This window comes from Microcaecilia unicolor, chromosome 10 (assembly GCF_901765095.1).
Source record: "Microcaecilia unicolor chromosome 10, aMicUni1.1, whole genome shotgun sequence".
In the NCBI taxonomy this organism is placed as follows: domain Eukaryota; kingdom Metazoa; phylum Chordata; class Amphibia; order Gymnophiona; family Siphonopidae; genus Microcaecilia; species Microcaecilia unicolor.
Window position 1 is genome coordinate 192,442,940 of NC_044040.1, and position 26,001 is coordinate 192,468,940.

Consider the following 26,001-nt stretch of genomic DNA (forward strand, 5'->3'; position numbering starts at 1 on the left):
TTCTATAAGGGGTATCTGCACTTTATAGACCAGCATCTAGGCACCTAATCTGCGCCTAACTTAAGGTGCCTGCATTTAGGCCTGCTGAAAACCAGCTGTAAATGCTGGTGCCTAAATTAGGAGCAGATTAGATATAGCCTATAAAAATATGCATAGCTTATAGGGAAGCCCTGGAAATGCCCCAAAACACGCCTCCTTGAAATTATGCACTATAGGAATTATGTTATAAAATGTGATATGCGCATAACTCCCAATTAAGGCAAATTAACACCAATAATTGGTTGTTAGCAGCCAATTACTGGCACTGATTGGCTCATGTGACCAAGTGCAAAGTGATGCATGTGGGAAAGAGGAACCCGAATTATAGTTACGTCATGCAAGGTTCCATGTTAGGAGTCACGGACCAAGAAAGGGATCTAGGGGTCGTCATTGATGATACGTTGAAACCTTCTGCTCAGTGTGCTTCTGCGGCTAAGAAAGCAAATAGAATGTTAGGTATTATTAGGAAAGGAATAGAAAACAAAAATGAGGATGTTATAATGCCTTTGTATCACTCCATGGTGTGACCACACCTCGAATATTGTGTTCAATTCTGGTCGCCGCATCTCAAAAAAGATATAGAGGAATTAGAAAAGGTGCAGAGAAGGGCGACGAAAATGATAAAGGGGATGGGTTGACATCCCTATGTGGAAAGGCTAAAGCAGCTACAGCTCTTCAGCTTGGAGAAAAGGCGGCCGAGGAGAGATATGACAGAGGTCTATAAAATAATGAGTGGAGTTGAATGGGTAGATGTGAAGCGTCTGTTTACGCTTTCCAAAAATACTAGGACTAGGGGGCATGCGATGAAGCTACAATGTAGTAAATTTTAAAGGAATTGGAGAAAATGTTTCTTCACTCAACGTGTAATTAAACTCTGGAATTCGTTGCCAGAGAATGTGGTAAAGGTGGTTGGTTTAGCGGAGTTTAAAAAAGGTTTGGACGGCTTCCTAAAGGAAAAGTGCATAGACCATTATTAAATAGACTTGGGGAAAATCCACTATTTCTGGGACAAGCAGTATAAAATGTTTTGTACTTTTTTGGGATGTTGCCAGGTATTTGTGACCTGGATTGGCCACTGTTGGAAATAGGATGCTGGGCTCGATGGACCTTTGGTCTCTCCCAGTATGGCAATACTTATGTACATTAACCAATTAAGTTGTGTGTGCAAATTGACTATGCATGCTGATTTGCATGTGCAGCTTTAGTCACCATATATAGAATAGGGGGGGTTTATGTATAACACACTAGGTCAATTAGATGAATAAGCTTATCAGTCCAGATTAGTTTACTGCCTTACCTGGCATATAAGGTGGGTTATTTAGTATTTCATCTTTGCATTTACCACCAACTGTTCCATCAACAAAACTTGATGGTTCATTCATGTCCTTCAAAAAAAAAAGAGAGAGAACTGTACAATAAACATGTCTAAAGATATTTAAGGAAAAGGGACATCACCAAGACTGAAGGAGCACTGTAGACTTTAATATTTACTAAGGGTTCATCTTTTTTTGCAGTGCTGTTTGTTAACCTATTGACTGCAAAATACAGAAACAGAGATAATTATGCAGTCTACCCCAATTATTTCCTGGTACAATCCCATAGATCCAAGTTGCTCTCTATCCTTTCACAATACAGCCCAAATTGAGACGTCCCTCTTGACACACCATTATTTCTATCTTGGCCACAGTGATTTCTGTACGTTTTGCTACTGTCAACCACTGCCAAGACCAATAACGCTCAGACCAATCGTACAATACTGGTAGGGTGTAATATTTGCTAACAAAACAAGTCTTTATATGGGAGTTCATTTCATCAAGCTTTTTCTATGTGTAAAGCCTGGTTTACATGCATGAAATGGCTGTTTGTAAAACTGTGCCAACTGTACACATGTTTATAAAGTACATACATGAAAAGTGTGTGCCAATTTATATAATCTGCATTTTGACCGGGTGTTCGTGAGGGGCGTAATTTGGTCAGAGTGGAGGCAGAAGAATGAAGTACTTGTGTATTTAAAAAAAAATACTTGGATATGTGTATACTGTAGAGTGCATGCACCCATCTGTACAAAATTCAGAGCAGGTGTAAATATGTATAACGGGGCATTTGCATGCTCTAGGTCCATGTTCTGGGAACCTATTTGATAATGGTACGTAGGTACCTTTTGGGGCTCAAACATAGGCACCCTGTAAAAAAAGAAAATCAGGCCCTATGCATTTTGAAGGGTTTTGGTTTTCATATAGCAGTCGGTCGGGTCAATATTTAGCTATCGGGTTCAGCGGGGGAAGAGCGTTTAACCATTAACTGTGGCAGTCAAAATGTATCTAGATATTCGGCTCCACTAACCAGATAGGTTCCACCGCTGACTGCCTTATGTAGAATATGCCAAACTAGAACCAAGACTGAAAATGCTGCTTAACTAACAAGGCTAACAGCACCACAACCGCTTATTAGTACTACTTAACATTTCTAAAGCGCTACTAGGGTTACGCAGGGTTTTTGCAGGTGCGCTGAAAAATGGATCTGCCCGTGTCCAATACACTCGTCTACACCAGTGCAGGGCATTAGGAAAAGGACCCCTTGGTGTCTTTCATTTCTAATGGTAGATATGAAGGGGCATAATTGAACAAAAACATCTATCTCCATGGGCGTTTATCTCCGAGAACGGGTCCGTGAAGGGGCGGACTGAACCGTATTTTCGAAAAAAATAGACGTCCATGTTTTATTCGACAATTTGTGAGCTGGGCGTTTTTGTTTTTCAGTGATAATGGAAAATGAAAGCACCCAGCTCAAAAACGAATAAATCCAAGGCATTTGTTCGTGGGAGGGGCCAGGATTCGTAGTGTACATGCCAGGACACCAACCGGGCACCCTAGGAGGCACTTTTACAAAAAAAAAAAAAAAAAGTAAAAGAGCTCCCAGGTGCATAGCACCCTTCCCTTGGGTGTTGAGCCCCCCCAAATCCCCCTCAAAACCCACCGCCCACAAGTCTACACCATTACTATAGCCCTAAGGGGTGAAGGGGGGCACCTACATGTGGGTACAGTGGGTTTGGGGGGCGGTGTGGAGGGCTCCCATTTACCAGCACAAGTGTAACAGGTGGGGGGGGGGGGGGATGGGCCTGGGTCTACCTGCCTGACGTCCACTGACGTCCTAAGGACCCTCCTGATACGTTCAGGGGGTCCCCTGATATCTAGTGTCTATGGGCAGGAGTGATCCCCAGTAACTTCTGCTCTCTCCAGTGCTGGATTTCAAAATGACAGCTGTGACCTCTAGTGCTAGTCTTGCAGTATTACAAATATGTGTCAACCTGCCAGATGAACTGAATCGCTCCTTATTTGGTATTAACCACTGGCAGTGGTACCACAAAATTACTGCTAGAACTTATAGATGGTCATTTTGGAACCTGACACCAGAAAGAGTAGGAATGCCTTGGGATTGTCCCTGCCCATATACCCTAGATACCAGGTACCAGGGGGCAGAGGAGTGAAGGGGCATAATCTTCTGTTGGGTTCTATGCAGGGGGATCAGGTGAGTGTGTTTAGTACACATGGGACTATGGTGCTTGTTATTGGCAGGTACCCAAGCTGTCTGCCAATGCATGTATCAAGCAGTGAATGTCTGCCCTGTGTGGTCAATGCAGATGCTGAGCATACCCCCTGCATTTCTCATTCAGGATTTGCACATACTCAGAGGAAAATGACCATAATAGTTTGAGGAAAATAACCACAGTAGTACGTAAAGACTAAAATGGGGTCTGTGCCAAAAGATGTATGATGAGTCTTGAAGACCTAAATATCTAAAGGGGAGGAGGGACAGGAAAAAGTACTGTAATTACACATTTAAGTACTCAAAGTATTAATGAACGAATCTTTCCTGAAGACGTGAAATGAAAGTTCAAGGGAGTGAACTCAAAGGCAACATCAGAAAATAACTTTTTCATAGAAAGAGTGTCCTCTCGGTTAAGGTAATTGAGACAAAAATAATGATGAAGTTCAAAAATGTGAGAGTTAAACAGAAGATCTCTAAACGGCAAGAGGATGAAATCCAAGTGTTAAATGACTTTGCAATTCATAAAAGGCACAGAGGTTAACCTGCAAAGAGCAACATTTATAACCTTGACTACTTTGCTGGGCAGACTAGATGAGCCATGCTAGTCTTTTGTTGCTATCATTGATGGGTATTGAGCAATAGTCTCAGACATTCTCCTTATCTGGTAAAATTCATTGCTTGGACAAATATACACAAAGAGCAGAGTCACTGACCTCTGACTGGCCTTTGGACCAGCAAGTTGCAAACAGCATTTTTCTCTACTGGCAGGGCCGCTGAGAGGGGGGGACAGGGGGGACAAAAGTCCCCGGGCCCGGGCCTCCAAGGGGGGGGGGGGGGAGCCCGGCGCTGCCGCAGTCAGGCCCGCCCTTCCGTCGCTCCCACAACTAACCTTAAGCCTTACGTCGCTCCCACAACTAACCACCTTAAGCGCCTTCATCTTCGCAGCAAGCAGCAGAAGCAGGGCAGGCCACTCCTTCCTTCCATGTCCCGCCCTCGCCTGACGTAACATCTGCGAGGGCGGGGCAGGGAAGGAAGAAGAGGTCTGCCCTGCTGCTGCTTGCTGCGAAGATGAAGGCGCTTCAGGTTAGATCAGGCGGCCCGGCACTGGCAGCGGGTGGAGGGGGGGCCCGGCGACCTCAGATGGGGGGGCGCGACGCAACCTCAAGTGGGGGGGCCCGGGAGCAGCCTGGGGGCGGCCTTGTCCCGGGCCCGGCACCAGCTCTCGGCGGCCCTGTCTACTGGTAAACCACTAGTGTAGGCCTGTTTGCATCCTATCTCAACAGCAAGGTTTGGGTGTTATGCTACACAAGAATTGTGCCACATTTTCTTGATAAAATGAAGGAAAGGCCTTATTTATACTTATTCTCTAATAAGTGACTATCCAAAACTTTGAACTTCAAGGGATCAGCAAATATAATGATAGCTAGGGTTACCATATGTCCGGATTTACCCGGACATGTCCGGGCAACCGGGTGGGTTTTGCCAATCTGCCCGTTTGTCCGGACAAACGGGCAGATTGCTAGCCTCCCCTCCCCTTATGTACTACTGCCCTGGTGGTCTAGTGACTTCTTCCGCCTTCGGGGCAGGAAAGAGCCCCCCCCCCCCCTTTCCTGCCCGGAGCGCTGCCCTGCATGCATCCTTCCTGTTGCTGATCTCGGCAGCGATTCAAAATGGCCACCGAGAATTGAAGTGACCTCGCGAGACTTCAACTCTCGGCGGCCATTTTGAATCAGCGCCGAGATCAGCAACAGGAAGGATGCATGCAGGGCAGCGCTCCGGGCAGGAAAGAGGGGGCTTTTTCCTGCCCCGAAGAGGTCACTAGACAACCAGGGCAGTAGTAAGGGGAGGGGAGTGATGGGGAGGGTGAGTGACGGAGTGTGTGACAGGGGGGAGGGAAATGTGACAGGGGGCGGAGCGAGAGCGTGAAAGGGGGCGGGGCATGTGTCCTCCTTTTGGGGGGACAAAATATGGTAACCCTAATGATATTCACTTCCTATCCCAGACAGAAAGGGTGGTGAAGGCGTGGAATGGCCTTCCGGTGGAGGGTTTATTTATTTATTTTTTTATTTTTGTTACATTTGTACCCCACGCTTTTCCACTCATGGCAGGCTCAATGCGGCTTACATGGGGCAATGGAGGGTTAAGTGACTTGCCCAGGGTCACAAGGAGCTGCCTGTGCCTGAAGTGGGAATCAAACTCAGTTCCTCAGGACCAAAGTCCACCACCCTAACCACTAGGCCACTCCTCCACTGTTGCTACTATTTGAGATTCTACATGGAATGTTGCTATTCCACTAGAAGTCGGCCCTTGCAGATCACCAATGTGGCCGCGCAGGCTTCTGCTTCTGTGAGTCTGACGTCCTGCACGTACGTGCAGGACGTCAGACTCACAGAAACAGAAGCCTGCGCAGCCTTCTACATGGAATGTTGCTAGTGGAATAGCAACATTCCATGTAGAATCTCCAATAGTAGCAACATTCCATGTAGAATCTCCAATAGTATCTATTTTATTTTTGTTACATTTGTACCCTGCGCTTTCCCACTCATGGCAGGCTCAATGCGGCTTACATGGGGCAATGGAGGGTTAAGTGACTTGCCCAGAGTCACAAGGAGCTGCCTATGCCTGAAGTGGGAATCGAACTCAGTTCCTCAGTTCCCCAGGACCAAAGTCCACCACCCTAACCACTAACCACTCCTCCACTGTTCCAGAATTTAAAAAGGCATGGGATAAGCATGTGGGATCGCTTAGGAACAGGAAGAATTAGGGGTTACAGAGGATGGATGGGTCGTATGGCCTTTTTCTGCCGTCATGTTTCTATGTTTATGTTGCATGTTTGCAATTAAGGTGCAAGAAGTGGAAAAATGTAAGCAGGCCCTCAATAATATGTGGTATTCCCAGACATACAGTTAATAGAAAACCAATGCAAATATTTATCTTAAATGGCAAACAAAACATAGAACTTACTATCCAAAGGCCATCAAACTTAATACTTTTTGATTTGTCTGTTGGATTGTCATAATAATCTCTTATTTCTCTTTCCCACCAAGCAGCGGTGCTGTTTTTGAAGAAGTCTGGCATAGCCGCATAAGCTCTGTATAACTGCAAAAGAAAAGGGTTCATTTTTTTTTTTGCATCAAATATAGATTATGAAACGAATCTGTGTTATCTTTTGTGTTATACAGCATTTTTTAAAAGCATACATGACAACTTAAAATTCAATTCAAGGTCTTATAACATAGTGACACATGCAGAGGCATTTTCAAAAGAACATCCACGTCGGAACTTGGACATCCTGCCCATAAAGGCCCCCAAAAAAGCGTCCATCTCACTGCTATTCACGTACAGGAAATATGTCCAGATTTCCTGCTCGAGAATATCCGAGAAGGATGTCCTTATTCTGGAGACATTCATCCTGAACAATCATTTTACAAACTGAGGGGTCCTTTTACAAAGGCACGCAGAAAAATGGCTTGCGGTAGTGTAGGCGCGGGTTTGGAGCGCGTGCCAATCCATTTTTCAGCGCACCTGCAAAAAAATGCCTCTTTTTTTCTTTTTGCTAAAAATGGACGTGCAGCAAAATCAAAATTGCCGCACGTCCATTTTGGGTCTGAGACCTTACCGCCAGCCATAGACCTAGCAGTAAAGAATTTGGGTGGTAATGACCTACCATCTCTAAGGTCGACCTAAATGTTGAGATTTGGGCGTCCCCGTCCGTATTATCAAAACGAAAAATGGACGTCCATTTTGTTTCGATAATACGGGTTTCCCCGCCCCTTCGCCGGAACGTCCTTGGAGATCGATGCCCTTAGAGATGGTCGTCCCCGTTCGATTATGCCCCTCCACGTGTCTTAGTAAAAGGGGCCTTTACTGATTTGTTCAGAATGGCCATAGTACCTGCAGCTGACATACAGCCTGTTTCTCCCTTCCAGTTTTACTTTCGTGGGGAGGGGGGGGGACAGCAGCCACTAGGTGATTCATAAGGGGTCATGCCTTAATCCCTCCAGTGGTCAGCTGCTCAGAATACCTTTTTGTAACTTGGAGGTGACTTAAAATAGGTCTAGATAAAAATGTCTTTCTTTTCAGGCTTGGAAGTTTCTTCCCATTTGAAAATCATTGTGGGACATCCTACTTTTGCCACCCCCCCCCCCCCCCGTCCTGCCCGAAGCACATCCACAATACGTCCCCTTGCTATATGGATGAACTGCAGTGTGAAATATCCAAATTCTGACTTTCCAAAATCAAGATTTGGATGATTTTAGCAGAGTGACTTTTTTTAAAGCCATTTTGAGGCATCCATCTGCTTTGAAAACGAGGTCCTTGAAATGGAGAGAAATTCTTGATTGTTTTCATTTGACTACATTTATCAGGCAGCTAAAGACATTGTGGGTTTATTTTTTGCACAAGGCAGTTGCAGGAAGGCCAGTGTGTCAAATAAAGCACTGCAAAGAGAGGTGACTGCCCAGTCCTTGTGGCTGTAAACTAAAAGCCAGGGCTGTTTTTTTTCTTTTGTTCACGTTTGTCTTCAGATGAGTTTGGAGAAAAAAACTTTTGGACAGTATAAACTTGTTAAAGAAAAAGAAAACCAAAACTCCTAACCAGGATTAAGAGAGAGGGGGGGGGGGGGGGGGGCAAGGACCTATTAGGAGCCCCCTCCCCAAAACCCTTGTTAGACAAGGCCCAGTGGCCAAAGGGTTACCTGAATAGAAGGAAACCCAAAGAAAGAGACCTGTATGGGGTAAAGAGCTGAAAAGCATAGCTGGAGTACTGCAGGGCTAATTTTTCTATCTCAGCTAAGAATGTGTTTGCTATCTGAGCCCATAATACAGAGCTGTGCTATTTGGGAAAAAGAGGCTGGCTCACAAGAGCTGCTTTGGGGAAAAAGAATGTTAATCTGTGCATGAGACTGAATACAGTAGTACCTCGGCTTTCGTTGACGTTGGTTTTCGTCGGTTTCAGATTTCGTTGATTTTTTCAACCCGAAATTTGTCTCAGTTTTCGTTAGTTGCCTCGATTTTCGTCGACAAAGAAGGACGTCCATCTCCCAATTTGTATCGGAAGATGGATGTCCTTCTCCCGATTTTGGCCGTCCTCGTTAATTGCCTCGGTTTTCATCGGTTTCGGATTTCGCCGATTGTTTTCGGACGGATTATCGATGAAAACCGAGGTTTCACTGTACTTGTACTGACTGCTGCTGCTGCACTCTCTTGTTAGTGCTGGAGCGGACTGGGAGTGAAATCGGGGCAGACCCAGAAGTTATCTGGGTAAAGTTAACATTGAAGGCATATAAATACCCCATAATGTCAACAAAAGACTGGCCTCATAAAAAACAGTCCTAACTATGCCTGGTTATCTGTCTGAGTACATCACTGAATATCGACTGTACCTGGATAACATTTTGGCACCACAATACATCTATCTAGAACCAACACTGAATTTCTGGGACTCATTCAACCCACAGTGGTCAGTTGTTATAAAAATGCAGAGCACTATGGGCTGAATATTGACCCCCTTTGTATTCGCTTTCAGGTTTTTCTTTTTCCTGATTTTGGGGCATTATTTTCACACATTCATTGTAATATATTTTTTAACATGCAATAGAACTATTTAAGACGTGCAAATCAATTGTATGTGTGGTGATTAAATAGCTTTTCTGTGTATTGAAGTTTTAAGGTATGCAAATAACCACTAACAACTACATTCCTAATGGAGATACCAGTGAGACCTAGGGGTCCTTTTACTAAGGTGTGTTGAAAATGGGCTGCACTAGTGTAGGTGCATGTTTTGGGCACGCACACATCCATTTTTCAGCGTGCCTGTAAAAAAAGGCCTTTTTTAAAAATGTTTTTCCCGAAAATGGACATGCAGCAAAATAAAAATTGGCATGCATCCATTTTGGGTCTGCCAGGCAATGACTTAGCAGTAAGGTCCCTCGCGTTAACCATGTGGTAATCACCTACATGTGTCAAGTTGGAGTTATCGCCCGACTTACACCATGCGCCAGAAAAATAAAACATATTTTCTGGTGCGCGTAGTGAACGCACGTTAAAAATGAAATTACCGCTATTTACCCTGATTTAAACAAAGATACTCAAGTGCGGAGACGAGAATTTATGAGTCTTAGGTCTAGAACCCTTGCTTTAGGGGGTTTATTTGTGTTAAAATTTCCATGTCGATGCATTGTATCTTTAGAGTCTGTTACATATATGTTTGTTGACCCTCAAAAAATGAAAGTTTTTATTAATAATTGAGAAAGTAGTCAAACTCAAACCCAGAATAGGTTGGTAACGCTGATATTCGTCTGTGAGTTGTTTGCACGGTACCGCTCTTAGATTTAAAGTTCTTCCTCTTTTTTGAATTTTATACCTTGTTTCTTGTCCAGAATCCAGAATTTGTGGTCTAAAAGTGTTGTATATTTCTTTATAGAATTGATTGAAATTTATGTTTCCTTTTTCTTGACATTTAAGTTGTTTGACTAAATGTAATTTAAATGCAATAAAAATTAAAAAAAAAAAATGAAATTACCGCATGGGCCACGTGGTAGCCTGGCAGTAAGTCCAAGTTGACACGCGTTGGGTGCGCGTAGGCGACTACGCAGCTTAGTAAAAGGGCCTCCTAGTTCCAATACCCTCTCAAATGGTTTCATTTCTACCTCAAAACGTTGTTCAAACTGTAGAGTCAAGTGGAACATGATGGACTGAAATTGTTTAAGACCAATTTGAATTTGCTTAGCTCCCTTTGGATCATACCCTTAAATGAATCAGTTCCGGTAAAGTGTTAACTCATTTCAACTGAAGAGAATGTTAAACAAGTACAATGCAATTTTTTTTAATGATTTCAGATAATTATCTTAAATTTGCTTTCAAATTAATATTCTAGATAATAACATAGTAAATGACGGCAGATAAAGACCTGTACGGTCCATCCAGTCTGCCCAACAAGATAAACTCATTTTACATGGTATGTGCTACTTTATATGTATACCCGAGTTTGATTTGTCCTTGCCTTTCTCAGGGCACAGACCGTAGAAGTCTGCCCAGCACTGTTCTTGTACTAAAAGGTTTGAAGATTCCGGAATCCTAAAGAGTTACAAGATTCCGGAATCCCAATTAGTAGCGACATTCCATGTAGAACCCCAAAGAGTAAAATAGTAACATAGTAAGTGACGGCAGATAAAGACTTGTACGGTCCATCCAGTCTGCCCAACAAGATAAACTCATTTTACATGGTATGTGATACTTTATATGTATACCTGACTTTGATTTGTCCTTGCCATTCTCAGGGCACAGACTGTAGAAGTCTGCCCAGCACTGTTCTTGTAATAAGTTCTGAAGCTAATGTCGAAGCCCCTTAAAATTTTCACTCCAGCCCATCCCTATCTATTCAGTCACGATCAGGGCGTAGACCGTAGAAGTGTGCCCAGCACTCTTCTTGCACTAAAAGTTCTGAAGATTCTGGAATCCCAGTTAGTAGCAACATTCCATGTAGAACCCCAAAGAGTAACATAGTAAATGATGGCAGATAAAGACCTGAACGGTCCATCCAGTCTGCCCAACAAGATTAACTAACTCATTTCACATAGTAAATGACAGAAGATAAAGACCTGTACAGTCCATCCAGTCTGCCCAACAAGATAAACTCATTTTACATGGTATGTGATACTTTATATGTATACCCGAGTTTGATTTGTCCTTGCCTTTCTCAGGGCACAGACCGTAGAAGTCTGCCCAGCACTCTTCTTGTACTAAAAGTTCTGAAGCTAACATCGAAGCCCCTTAAAATTTACACGCCAGCCCATCCCTATCTATTCAGTCACGATCAGGGCGTAGACCGTAGAAGTCTGCCCAGCTCCCGTTTTGTTTCCAATTACCGGCGTCGCCACCCAATCTCAGCTAAGATTCCATGGAACCATTCCTTCTAAACAGGATTGATTCCTTTGTGTTTATCCCACGCATGTTTGAATTCCATTACCGTTTTCATCTCTACCACTCTTTAACATTCATTTTTTTAGTTTGGATTTTAAGAAAACATACATACCTTAACTTGTGTGTCCCAATCCAAAGAGTTATTCACAGTTACATTGGGAAGATCTGGCCAGACCTACAATGGAAAAGAAATGATGGAATTAAGCAGTACAATTTCAGCGTGATACTTCAAAAGAACAATTTAAAATAAACACATATGAGGTACCGATTAAACTAGTGCTAAAAAATAAGAACATAAGAACATGGAGAGACATTTTCGATATGACGTCTAAGTCGGACTGTGGATGTTTTGCACTAAATGTCCAAGATCTGAATAGGTAATATGGAGGAGTGGCCTAGTGGTTAGGGTGGTGGACTTTGGTCCTGGGGAACTGAGGAACTGAGTTCGATTCCCACTTCAGGCACAGGCAGCTCCTTGTGACTCTGGGCAAGTCACTTAACCCTCCATTGCCCCAGGTAAGCCGCATTGAGTGGGAAAGCGCAGGGTACAAATGTAACAAAAATAAAATAGATACTATTGGAGATTCTACATGGAATGTTGCTACTATTGGAGATTCTACATGGAATGTTGCTATTCCACTAGCAACATTCCATGTAGAAGGCTGCGCAGGCTTCTGTTTCTGTGAGTCTGACATCCCTGCATGGACGTGCAGGACGTCAGACTCACAGAAGCCTGCGCGGCCTTCTACATGGAATGTTGCTAGTGGAATAGCAACATTCCATGTAGAATCTCCAATAGTAGCAACAGTGGAGGAGTGGCCTAGTGGTTAGGGTGGTGGACTTTGGTCCTGGACAACTGAGTTCAATTCCCACTGCAGGCACGGGCAGCTCCTTGTGACTCTGGGCAAGTCACTTAACCCTCCATTGCCCCAGGTACAAATAAGTACCTGTATATAATATGTAAGCCACATTAAGCCTACTATGAGTGGGAAAGCACAGGGTACAAATGTAACTAAAATAAAAATATGGCCATTTTCACAACTGACAAACATCTATTTTTTTTTTTTAAATACTGCTTGTAAAAAGGCTTTTGTGCACCGTATCATTCGTGCGAAATTGTGTTCATTCTCTCTTTGTCACAGCCCATGATACCTCCCTTGACAAAGCCAGTGGGCGAAATGGGTCCCCGTCGGGAGTACCGGCACCGGGATTTCAACAGCCGGATAAGCACAGAAGCTAATAGACCTTATTTACATAGTATAAGTTAATTTTTTGAAGTTGTTTCAAATGAGCAAGTGGATAAAAACAAACAAAAAAAAAATCATTAAAATCGCAACGGGACGGAGGAGGTTTTTTTGGCCAATGATGAATAAAGGTCTGGAGAGTGCTTTGAAGGTATTGGGCATGGAGTAAGCCCCAGCACCCGGACAGTTTGAGGTCTTTTCCTCCTCTTTCTTCCTTTTAGCTCCTCTCAGCTTGGAAAATACATCAGTAAAGTGTGCCTACAGTCCATGATTAATTTAAAAAAGGTTTGGACAAATTCCTGGAGGAAAAGTCCATAGTCTGCTATTGAGACAGACATGGGAAGCAACTGCCTGCCCTGGGATTTGTAGTATGGAATGTTGGTACTGTTTGAGATTCTGCATGGAATCTTGTCACTCTTTAGAATTCCACAACCTTGCTATTCTTTGGGGGTTCTACATGGAATGTTGCTACTCTTTGAGATTCTGCATGGAACATTGTCACTCTTTAGGATTCCAGAATCTTGCTATTCTTTGGGGTTATACATGGAATGTTGTCACGATTTGGGTTTCTGCCAGGTACTTGTGACCTGGCTTGGCCACTGTTTGGAAAACAGGATACTGGGCTAGATGGACCATTGGTCTGACCCAGTATGGCTACTCTTATGTTCTTACATTCTTATGTTTCTGGCCGGTTTAAATCTAACTGGCCAAACTGATATTCAGTACTGGCCAGTTAAGTTTAAACCAGCCAAAGATATTCCAGCTATTTTGGCAGCCAAATTTGGCTGCCAAACTTAGCCAGTGATGTGCTGAATATTGGCAGATAGCCGGTTATATCGCACGATATAACTGGCTATCCTCTAAGCACTAACCGGCAATATTCAGTGGGAACTAGCTGGCTATCTGCCACTGAATATTGCTGGATAGCCGGTTAAGTGCCATTAAACCAGTCATGAGCCGTTCCTGGCTGGTTAAATTATTTAAAATATCGGTCAGTCTATAAATAAGGTGAGATATCCTGCAAAAAAAAAAAGTCATTCATCTACAGCTGAATATCTGGGAGGACTGGAAGAGTCAGTTGATCTTTCTCAGCTATCATCTACCAAGTTGCTATGTAACAGCATCTTCAGTCACACTTCTGACAGAGCAGAAGTTTAGCAAGCTTAGCAGTTTAACACAGCGCTCTGCTAATTATCAAACATATAAACGGCAAGTGACCGACTCACCTGCAAATGCGCAGTAGAGTCACTCAGAACGCTAAGAGTGTTGAAGCCCAAGCCCCGCCTCCACCAGCAGTACAGCTCAATAGGGAGGAGGGCTTGGACATAGGCGTGGAAATCGGAGGAGGGAGCAGGGAGGGAAGGAGGGGGTGGAACTGAGGGAAACACGCTGGGGGGAGGGCAGGGGAGAGAGCAGGGTTGGTGGACCCGGGGGGGGGGGGGGCATAGGAAAACAAAAAACTAGCCCGTTGTTACGGGCTTAACGGCTAGTAAAATATAAATGTTACAGCACCTTCGACCACACAATTTCAGTGTCATTTGGCCATGTAATAAAAACGTTATCCTGGACTCCTCTCGTGAATGGTAAATATTCTTCTGTTTCATTGCCTGCAATTGCTGGGTCCTAAAAGAAAAGACCAGAAAGTCAAAGAGCTGAAATGAAAAAAATAGATGGAAGTAAAGTAAATATCACCACTGAGGCTTTTGAATGTTTATGCACTTCCTGAATATTGTAGTTGAAGTCAAAAAATGCATGAGACTAAGGAGGCACTGTGGAGATAGCCCAAAGGATAACGTTGAGCCAGTTGTATCAATAAAGTGCTTATTTGAAAATACAGTTCCAAAATCCCTTTAAAATTATTTTGATGGTCCAACATTGAATCGCAGTGAGGAAGCAATATTACCAAAACATTTTTAAAAATATCTGGACAGTGATAGCATCATAGTCATTAAAGTTTCTCTTTTCTGATCTGTCCGAAGCAGGCGCAAACGCCCACAGTTTTAATAAATCTAGCTACAATTTCCGCCACTTTATACCATTCTCACGAGTTTGCCATTTCTGCACATGAAATTTTACTAAAATTCTAAATTAAATCAGCAGCTGTGATGAACTATCATACAAAGCAGCTCATTATTTTAGACCCAAGGGAAAACTGTTGCACAGCCTTGTTTCCAACAGTGGCCAATCCAGGTCACAAATACCTGGCAAGATCCCCAAAATGTACAAAACATTTTATACTGCTTATCCCAGAAATAGTGGATTTTCCCCAAGTTCATTTAACAACGGTCTATGGACTTTTCCTTTAGGAAGCCGTCCAAACCTTTTTTAAACTCCGCTAAGCTAACCGCACGTATATATTATTTGGACATGTATGTTCCAGCTTTCTAAAATCAGTATTTAAATATATATATATATAAACTACATATGTAGATGCCAGTTTATGCATGCTAAAAATATATACTTACCAGGATAATAATGAATCTCATTCCTTCTGATTTCATTCGATTAATCAGGTTAGGAAGGCCTTGAAATTTTGGACTAAGGGTAAAATCCATCTGTCGGAGCATGTAATCGATATCTGTATACTGCACATCCTATGGGAAAATGACATATGGGAACCATGATTGTAAGCTCCAGAGAGCATGAATTGTCTCGCTTAGAATTATTTGTACAGAATTGAGGGGCCCTTTAACAGAGCAGCAGTAAGCCCAACGCCAGCTTACCATGCGCAAATTTGGAGGTACCGCCAGCCCAACAGTAGTTTCAGCCCCCGGCATGTGCAATTTCACACGCTGGGGATAATAGGGCTCAATTAGTGCAGGAACCCTTACCGCCACCTCTATGGGTGGCCCTTACCGCATTGCCGTGTATTTTTGCAATCTTTTTAACCGCTGCGGTAAAAGGGCCCCTTAACGAGCTGAATTTCAAATAGCTCATGTGTTTGCAATTTGTTTCTATGCGTTGAACAGACATATATTTTCAGAAAGAGTCTACCTGCACTGTTACCATCTGAAAATGATCTAAAGCAAAGCACTCATACCAGGGGCGTAGCCAGACTTTGGTGGAAGGGGGGTCCAGAGCCCGAGGTGAGGGGGCACATTTTAGCCCCCCCCCCGGCACCACCCACCCCCCCCCCCCGCCGCCATTGCCGACACCCCCCCCGCCATCACCAACTTTGACCCCCCCCTGCCGACGACCTTCTCAACCCCCCTCCCGCCGCCAATCCTCCCCCGCCGCCGCCGTCGTCGCCTACCTTTGCTGGTGGGAGACCCCAATTCCCGCCAGCCGAGGTCCTCTTCTTCCCGCGCAAGGCTTCGTTCTGTTTCTCACAGAAACAAAACGAAGCCTTGCAGATCAGCCAGCAATATTCTGTTTCTGATGTCAGAAACAGAACGAAGCGTTGCGCGGGAAGAAGAGGACCTCGGCTGGCGGGTATTGGGCTCCCCCGCTAGCAAAGGTAGCCCACAGCGGCAGCGGGGGAGGGTTGGCGGTGGGGGGGGTCAAGAGGGTCGTCGGCAAGGAGGTCCAGGGCCAAATCTACGGGGGCCCAGGCCCCCGTGGCCCCATGTAGCTACGCCACTGACTCACTATCCATATGGAGGATAATTCTATACGGTGAGCCTGTTTATAGGTGCCAAGGACATATTTTTTGGATCTTATTCTGTTATGTAAAGTAGGTGCCTATATTTAGGCACTAGTTCTTATACCAAACATAGGGGTCCTTATACCAAGGTATGCTGAAAAATGGCTTGTGGTAGTGTAGGCGCGGATTTTGGGCACGCGCCAATCCATTTTTCAGTGTGCCTGTAAAAAAGCCCTTTTTAAAATTTTTGCTCAAAATGGTTGTGCAGCAAAATGAAAATTGCCGCGTGTCTCTTTTGGGTCTGAGACCTTACCGCCAGCCATTGACCTAGCAGTAAAGTCTCACACGGTAACTGGGCAGAAATGATCTACGCATGTAGCTGACGCGGGCCAGAAAATAAAAAATATTTTTTGGACGCACACAGCGGATGCATGCCAAAAATGAAATTACCGCAAGGGCCATGCAGTAGCCGTGCGGTAACTCCACTGGGCACACATAGACGCTTACGCTGCGTAGTAAAAGGGCCTCATAGAGCAGGTGTAAATATGTGCACTTAGACTTTGAAAGTATCCGTACAGGTCATAGCATTTGTCATAAATGCTGCTGCTCCTTGTGATCTTAGGCAAGTCCCTTAACCCTCCGTTAACCTCACTCCTATGCCAGGGCATGTGGATAGGATCTCAGTCTCTCAAATGTACTGCTAACGCTGTAGTACTTGCATTGTACCAAACCTATCCATGTGTGTGCCCGTCCCATGATCTACCCAAACTCCGCCCATGTGAACTCCCACCTGCAAAATATGCAATTGAATGTTGATCTGTTCTTACAGAATAGTGCGGAAACAGAAACCACTCATATACATGTAACAGAGCTGCCAAGGGGGCCAGCTTCCCGAGCGGGAGATTTAGGGCCTGCCCATAGCTCCAGTGTTGCCAGGTACTCGGCCCCGAAACCCGCCCAAAAAGTTCACACCCCCACCCCCGCCGTCATCAACCCCGCCCCCGCCGTCATCAACCCCGCCCCCGCCGTCATCGACTCCGCCTCTGCTATCACCGACCCCGCCTCCTCAGTCACGGCCCTGCCCAAAATGTCACTAGCCCCGCCCAAAACGTCACTAGCCCCGCCCAAACCGGCCTGAAAAACCGCACAAAAACCGCCGAAGAACCCCAAAAACCAGCCCAAAAAACCGTGACCCGCGGCAGGCAAAAATTTCCCGCTGCGGGTTGTGGAAAGCCGCCCAATTGGGCGGGAAAACCGCCCAATTGGCAACCTTGCATAGCTCCATCTAGCCTACCCATGCTCCACCCAACCTGCCCATAGCTCCACCCAGAACCGCCCACAGCACTGTCCCGGCACAGCCTCCCTTTCCAGCGACAGTGGGAGACACCTTGTAAAACATCATTTGCTGATGCCGCAAGCCCAGCAACAGCAGGAGATGACGTTTAATGAAGGCATTTCCTGCTGTCCCTGGAAATGGAGGTGTTCAGCGGGAGATGACTCGCAGAAGCGGGAGACTTGGCAGGTCTGATGTAAATTGACTACAATATTGGCATTTATGTGTACTCACCACCTAAATCTAGGCAGTGACTAATATGTAAATTGTCACAATCACAAATACTTTTTATCACATTGAGTGTGGGCAAATTTCAGTCAGTCCATTTGTGCAGACATTTATATGTAATTAATTGTGCTGAAAATACTATCTAGGCCCTTTAGGTTCTTCCCTGCGCCAAAACATATCCCAGAAAAAAAACCCTTCTAAGGGTTCAAAGGTGTGGTAAAAGTTGTAATTTTATTGCACCTTATTTTACCATAGTAGTCACTAACCCAGTGGTTCCCAAACCTGTCCTGGGAGAACCCCAGCTAGTCAAGTTTTCAGGATATCCACAATATTCATGAGTTCGATTTGCATAAACAGTCCAGAAGTTTCACCCCCCCCCCCCCCCCATTTTGAGTGGATACAGGTTTTATAATTGACCAATGCTCAAGATGAGTTGTATACAGGTACAAAAGGTATTTTCAGGCCCTGTAGAGTTTGCATGTAAGGCAGGCGTGTCAAACTGTAATCCTGGAGGTCTGGAAACCAGTCCGATTGTTAAGATCTCTTTAATAACTATTGTGACAGGGAAAGTGTCAGGCACCTGAGAAACCTTTAACTGCCCTTAGGAGAACACTATTCCCTGGCTTGTTTCACTCAGCACAGGAAAGACTTTGGTTACCATGGTGAGGGGGGGAGGGGGGGGTAAGAAGCCCAGCCCCTGAGCAGGCTATCCCAAAGAGCTGGGGTGGATCTCCTGGAACTGCAGGGGCAGGGAAACACCTCCGCCCCAGAGTGTGACTGTTTCCAGCTTCCTGAAGATCTGTGGAGCCGCATGAGGAGGCCTGACAGACAGGAGGGGAGAAGGAAGTCAGTGGAATAGAGATGCCAAGGAGGAACAGAATGAATTGGGACCCAGCTGGTCAGGTTCCCTGGGAAGGAGGGGTAAATAACCTGGGAGAAGGAATGGACAGCCTTAAAGATGGTAGTCAGCCTTGTATTGACCCCTAGGCACCTCACTAAGGTGGGTCTCTCAGCTATGGTGTGGGTCTGAGAGGAAGAGAAAGCATGGGTGTGGCTCTCTACAAGCCAGCTGAGGGAAAAGATCTGTTCCTGAGCCTGCAGGAATTCTCTACTATCATTTTGGTCTGAAAGGAATAAAGAGCAGGGCTGAGGCTGTCTGGGGACCCAGCTGGGAGAGAGGTCGTGTCCCCCAGCCTGCTGAAATGAACATTGGACAGGTTTTCCCTAGCCCTGGAAGTTGGGAGCATGAAGCCTGGGTTGCTGGAAACTGCACACTGACAAGGAAAGGATCAGAGGTGGGCTTTCAAAAGTAAAAGCTGTTTCTATTCTGCTTCATGTTTTTTGTGCAGGCAGCCAGGGAGTGCTAAGCACTGAGTTTGTTTTCTTTTTGCATTGAGATTTCTTTGACCAGAGGACTGCACTGACTGTGTTTTGCCTGTTACTTTGAAATGGGGGAAAGGCCGATGGAGGCGGGCTGCAGGCTTCTTTTAAATGTATGAGAATCAGGTCCTCAACATTCAGAGTTTCTATCTATTTAGTTAGTTATTTACAACATTTATATCCCACATTAAACATGATTTAGGTTGAATCCAGGAGGAGAAGTGAAATCTTTTTCTTTCCCTGTGCCTAGATCAAAAGCGATGGTTTGTGGTGGGAACTTGCTCCTTTTGTTTTGTGGCTAGATGGATTATGAATTTGTGTTAATTATAATGGTGCTGATTGTGCTAATTATGCTGCTTATGATTCTGATGGTTTTGCTGCTGCTGATTCTGTTTATGATGATTGTGTTATTAATATTCATATTACCCTTATTATTCATATTAACCTCATTCATATTTACGTTATTAATATTCATATCTACCTTATTGGGCTGGAAACATTTTCGCCATCTGGCAACTCTGGTTGCCAATTAACCTCAATAATTGGTTATCAGCACCCAATTATTGATGATTCTGAGCTTGTTAGCCAATTAAATTGGGTATGCAAATCACAGCACCATATATAGAGTCTGGGGCAGTGCCAGAGAAAATGCCCTCTGACAGCTGCAGCACTGTGCATGTTACAGAATACAGCTATATGTTTGATTTGTCATGCTTGTCGATCAGACCATGTAACCCCTCTGCTTCAGAAATACTATTGGTTGCAAATGGAATAGCGGATCTTATTCAAAGTTTTGCTTTTAACATTGAAAGTGTTTAGGCTCAGTTCCCCCTCATATCTTTTGTTATTCCTTACACTTCTGTTCGTGTTTTAAGATCATTAAATGACCATCGCTTGGTGTTTCCTAGTCCTAAGGTAGCCCGTTATGAGACTATGAGGAACGGTGCATTTTTCTTTCTTGCCCCCCCCCCCCCCCATTTAAGGAATAACTTACCATTATATATACGTAATGAATTATCATTAAGAATTTTTAAATCTGCTTTAAAAACTTTTTCAGCGAGCCTACCTCCCCAGCGCTCAGTAGGTTCCAACTGCATGGTACACCACTTCTGTTTATTTTACACGTATTTGTTTTATTTTTAATTCTGTTGCTTGATTGATTTCTGTCCTATCATTTATTTGGAGTTCCTTTCTGTTTTTGTTTTTAGTCTGTAAACCGCTTAGCCCTGCTTTGTCAGATGAAGCGGTATAGCGAATGAAAGAATAAAAAATTAATAAATAAGGGGTCCTTTAAGCTGCAGCGAAAGGGGGCCTGCACTGGTGTCAGTGCATATTTTTGATGCGCGCAGAGGCCCTAATTTTACCGCAGCAGGTAAAAAGCTGTTGTTTTTTTTTAAATAAGAAATGGCCGTGCAGCAAGTGAAGCACTTGCCATGTGACCATTTCGGGGGGGAGGGGAGCACTTACCGCTACTCAATGAGGAGGCGGTAAGGGCTCCTGCGCTAACCCTGCGGTAAGTGAGCGGCATGAGGCACTGCCCGATTACTGCTGGCTAAACACCGGTGCTACAAATATAAAAATATTTTTGTAGTGCCGAAAATGGTGCACGCTGGGGTGGGAACTACTGCTGGGCTCCTGCGGTAGGTAGTCTGGCGATACTTCTGATTAGTAAAAGACCCCTAAATTAGCACTGGGGCAGTCAATGGGTGGCATTGGGGAGAAGCTGGCAGTTATATGGGCACAAACCATATTCACAGTAACATAGTAGATGACGGCAGAAAAAGACCTGCACGGTCCATCCAGTCTGCCCAACAAGATAAACTCATATGTGCCACTTTTTGTGTATACCATACTTTGATTTGTACCTGTCTTTTTCAGGGCACAGACCGTATAAGTCTGCCCAGCACTATCCCCGCCTCCCAACCACCAGCCCCGCCTCCCACCACCGGCTCTGGCATAGTCCGTATAAATCTACCCAGCACTATCCCCGCCTCCCAACCACCAGCCCCGCCTCCCACCACCAGCTCTGGCATAGTCCGTATAAATCTACCCAGCACTATCCCCGCCTCCCAACCACCGGCTCTGCCACCCAATCTCGGCTAAGTCAGTTCTCACATAAGTAAGTAGGGTTTCAGGCGAGTTCCCACCCTGACAGTTCCCACACACCAATTTTCCCCCAAGACAATTCCCACCTAGGACAATTCCCCCCCGGGACAATTCCAACTTAATGGAGACAGTTTCCAACAAGGACTCCCCCCCCCCCCTCCGGTTATTTCGCAATTTCCCACCCTCCCTAGCCTTTTTTGTTTGTTTGTTTGTTTGTTTGTTTCACTGACCATAGCTTCTTTCTTGTATTGGGTCCCATAAGTTCTGGTAATTTTTTATAAATGCTAATTAGTGTGTCATTTTGAGGGGCTGAATTAGGTTGAAACCTAGTTTGAGGAGGGGGGGGGGGTATTGCCGCCCCCCCACATGAACTGCAGTTTGTATTTATCTATTTATTTATTTACTTATTTGTGACATTTAGATCCCAGATTAAACATGAATTAGGTTGAAGCCTAGTTTGGGGAGGGGGCATTGGCCCCCTCCTAAACTGCATGTCTGGAAGGGGAAAGAGATGTGTAAAAGATAATATTGTGGGAGAGGGGTGTGAAGGATACTGGTCCCCTCAAACAACCTGGAATAGGAAAGGGAGGGAGATTACTTGTACTAGTGTGTTTTGTATTTTTTGGGTTATGGGTGGGAATTGTCCAGATGGGACTAACTAGATTGTCATTTGTGCAGTCCTATCTTTGCCTGCTTAGATATGTGGCCTGATGGCACTGAATATTGTCTGGCACCTGTATAACGTCCAGGTTGGCAGCTGACCTGAATAGTCAGTGCTTATACCTGGACACAGCCGCGGCATTGAATATGTGGGTTAGACTCGGGCCATGACAGTCATCGGCTTTAAAACCATTGACCTCTGCGGGTTGAATATGAGACGATATATGTCAATTATTTATTTCTTTTTTAAATGATACAATCTTTTTTTGCAGCAAACCTAAAAATTATCTCCCAACTGAAAATATGAAAGTATGAACTGAACAATACATACGTATGGAATCTTGGCTGCTTTCATGTCTTCATACAAGTTTTCTACTTCGGTGTCATTTTCATACCCATAGCGGCATAACTGGAATCCTAAACTCCAATATGCTGGCAAGACAGGGCGCCCGATAAGCTAAAGAGAACAAAGCAGTGTGTTGTGTTAGAAAAGAGCAGACAATAATAAACAACATTAATTATGTGTTAAGTATTTGTTTCTTTTTTGTATGTTTGCATATTTTATGTATGTTTGTTTTATTTTATGAGCTGCTTAGTTTTTAAGTGGGCTACAAATGTATAAAATAAATAAATTGATGTATTGATGTACAGTATCTTACTTCAGTGTACTCCTGAACAACCATCTCTGGTGTTGGGCCCAGCACCATGTAAAAGTCCAAAATTCCTCCAATTGTCCGATATGTTAGAGCTGGAAGTGGTTGAAAAGTAATATCTAGAAAAAAATCAGAAACAAATTTTTTTAACCCACCTATTTCTTCTTTGTTCCTTAGGCTACCAGTTCAAAGAGACCCAGCTCAAACTGGCACTGTGGTGTCATAAGTGAATATTTACAGCTACCTGAATTATTGTACTGGCTCATAAGTACATAAGTATTGCCATACTGGGAAAGACCAAAGGTCCATCAAGCCCAGCATCTTGTTTCCAAAGGTGGCCAATCCAGGTCACAATATACCTGGCAAGATCCCAAAAAAGTACAAAACATTTTATACTGCTTATCCCAGAAATAGTGGATTTTCCCCAAGTCCATTCAATAACGGTCTATGGACTTTTCCTTTAGGAAGCCTTCCAATCCTTTTTTAAACTCCGCTAAGCTAATCGCCTTTACCACATTCTCTGGCAACGAATTCCAGACTTTAATTACACAGGCCGAGGAATAGTGGAATGAGGCAATCATCGAGAGCAGAACACCACATAAGAAGTTAAGTGTTTCAGACCTTCTTGTAACTAAGTGACATTATTCTTTATGATTAGGAAGCATTATAGGTGCTCCGTTGTGTTGAATTAATGTTTAAATACATTGGTTTTTTTTGCCTATGATGAGGTACGAATCCCCTTAAGACCAGCAATTGGTCAACGGGAGTACGTGTTGCTAGTGAGATCAGAGTTGGATCCTGCAGCACCTTGAGGCTTTTTCCCCATTTGTCGTTATTAGCGGGATGGTGGTTTAAAAATTTTTTAGCCACCTGAAGTTTTTTCTTTCATACAAGAGCAGTGGGAAGCATTTAGTGTTGAAAACGAGACTATCGCCAGGCTACCACGCCCCCCCCCCCATAGTAATTTCGGATTTGCCACATTCCCGTACCACTGGGAAATATTATTTTTAAATTTCCTACCATGTGTGGTGTTTCCTGCAGTAATCAGCAGTTGGCACGTGCCAACCGGGCACTACTGCTAGATCAATTGGTGGCATTAAGGGCTCAGGCTGGTATTAGGCACATGCTGGTTTCAGCTTTACCACATGGCCTTTTCCCGTCCCATTAAAAAAAGCCCTCAAAACATTCCTCCAATAAACAAGAGATATTTTCTTCCTGTGGAAAAGAATCGTGGGGGGGGGGGGGGGCGGGGGGGATCCCTGAAGAATTGGAACAAATTCAGCAAGAAGAGAACGTGTGATGATTTGAAAGCTATTTCTTTGATCTTAGAGGACTCACTATCAGAAGTAACAAACAGGGCTACACTTTTGATTTCATTTGTATTTGAGCAAGACTTTAATGCTATAATTAAGTTATATTTTAAGAATATATATCAAAAGGTTTGCGGTCAAAGATTATGGATTTTCCCTGATGTTACTAAGGTTACTCAAGAAAAATTCTAGAAATGAGAGAAGAGACGAAGCCTATGGGGGCACCTTTTTTGTTAGCATACCCACGTAAATGTATCGTGAGATATCTGGGAGTTTTTATGTTTTCTTTACACCAGATCAACGTAGAGCTTTCGTAGATCTGAAGAGGGTGTCAGGGCTATAATATCAGTAAGGCTAGATAAAATATAGCCTTGCCCCATCCTTGGCCACCTTTAAATCTAGACTGAAAGCCCACCTCTTTAACATTGCTTTTGACTCGTAAGCACTTGTAACCACTCGCCTCCACCTACCCTCCTCTCCTCCTTCCTGTACACATTAATTGATTTGATTTGCTTACTTTATTTTTTGTCTATTAGATTGTAAGCTCTTTGAGCAGGGACTGTCTTTCTTTTATGTTTGTGCAGCGCTGCGTGCGCCTTGTAGCGCTATAGAAATGCTAAATATTAGTCGTAGTAGTAGTAGGGCGGGCATAAAGCCTTTCCTTTTTTTCTTTTTCTTATAGTGATTTCCCTGATTTATCTGCCACTCCCCCCTTGGTTGTGGTCTAAGGAAGGGACAAAAGTGAAATATTTTATTCTATTGGTTAATCTCTGTGTAAGAGTGTATATTGTTTCAAATATTTGATCTCTTTTGATTCCTGAGTTACATGTAACAAGTTTATTGCTTGTGTAATAATATTATGAAAACATAAATAAAAAAACAATAAAAAAGCCCTTTTTTCCAGACGCGGTAAAAACTGGCCTAGCGCGTGCCAGAAACACGCGCCCACACTACCGCAGACCAATTTTTACTGTGGCTTAGTAAAAGGGCCCCTTTAGTATTTTATGGAGACTAAGATGAATAAGATCCTACTTTGATTCTAAGGCTTTTCAGCTGATCGTTCAGACACTGCTGATCGGTCATTTTAGATTATTGCAATGTTGTTTATGTTGGGAACAGCGCATCTATTTATTGCAAGCTTCAGACACTGCAAAATACAGCGGAAAGGCTGATCTGCAGGAAATTCAGGTTTGAGAGTGTTACTCCATACCCTCCCCACTGGTTGCCAATGAAGGCTCGTTCTATTTTTTTAAAAATTTGTTGTTTGGCTTTTTAAACATTCTTCATGGTTTATCTCCACAATATTTGACCCCACTCATGGAAAAATCTTGCATCTGATTCCAGGCATTATCTATTCCTTCACTTCCCTTCCCCTTATAACGTGGTCTATAAAGCTGAATTCGAATTAACCTATAGCAAATGGTGGAATATATTTCCCTCTAATGTTCGCTGTCAAACTAATTGCTTGTGATTTAGAAAACAACTTAAAACTTGGCTTTTTAGCATTTTTTTTTAGATAATTGCTATTAGTTTCCTTGGGTATTGAAGTTGTAATTTATGGGCAATGACTCTGTATTCTTTTATAGATTGTGAGCCACATCGATCCATATTTTGGTACTTATTGCATATAAGCCTTAATTGTATTGTATTGTTTCTTAGCTATTTGCAAATGGAAGGGTAACAAGGCACAAAGATTCTTTGAACAAAGACAGAAAGACATTCCACTGGATGTGATTATTATTATTATTTGTTACATTTGTATCCCACATTTTCCCACCTTTTGCAGGCTCAATGTGGCTTACATATAAACGTTAACGGCATTAGCCTATTACGGTCTGAACAAATACATGGTATGAATGACTACAGGGCCGCCGAGAGGGGGGACAGGGGGGACAACATTCCCAGGGCGCCGCAGTCTCACCGTCACCGGGCCCCTTCCACCTGAATCCCCACCAGCAGAAGTGCTGTCTTCTATTCTGACTCCGGCGTGCGTG

The 26,001-nt window shown here is 43.9% G+C and overlaps 1 protein-coding gene across 1 annotated transcript in view; it reads right to left on the minus strand.

The window, feature by feature from the left end:
• The window catches only part of SI (sucrase-isomaltase), a 230,712-nt gene that overhangs the window by 58,328 nt on the left and 146,383 nt on the right, over positions 1 to 26,001 (minus strand). The window contains exons 30-36 of the mRNA XM_030216421.1: positions 22,704 to 22,816; positions 22,376 to 22,501; positions 15,220 to 15,348; positions 14,267 to 14,377; positions 11,623 to 11,685; positions 6,553 to 6,687; positions 1,337 to 1,424 (exon numbers count right to left, since the gene is read on the minus strand). Of these exons, the coding sequence (XP_030072281.1) occupies positions 1,337 to 1,424; positions 6,553 to 6,687; positions 11,623 to 11,685; positions 14,267 to 14,377; positions 15,220 to 15,348; positions 22,376 to 22,501; positions 22,704 to 22,816 (765 nt within the window). The remainder of the gene's footprint in view (positions 1 to 1,336; positions 1,425 to 6,552; positions 6,688 to 11,622; positions 11,686 to 14,266; positions 14,378 to 15,219; positions 15,349 to 22,375; positions 22,502 to 22,703; positions 22,817 to 26,001) is intronic.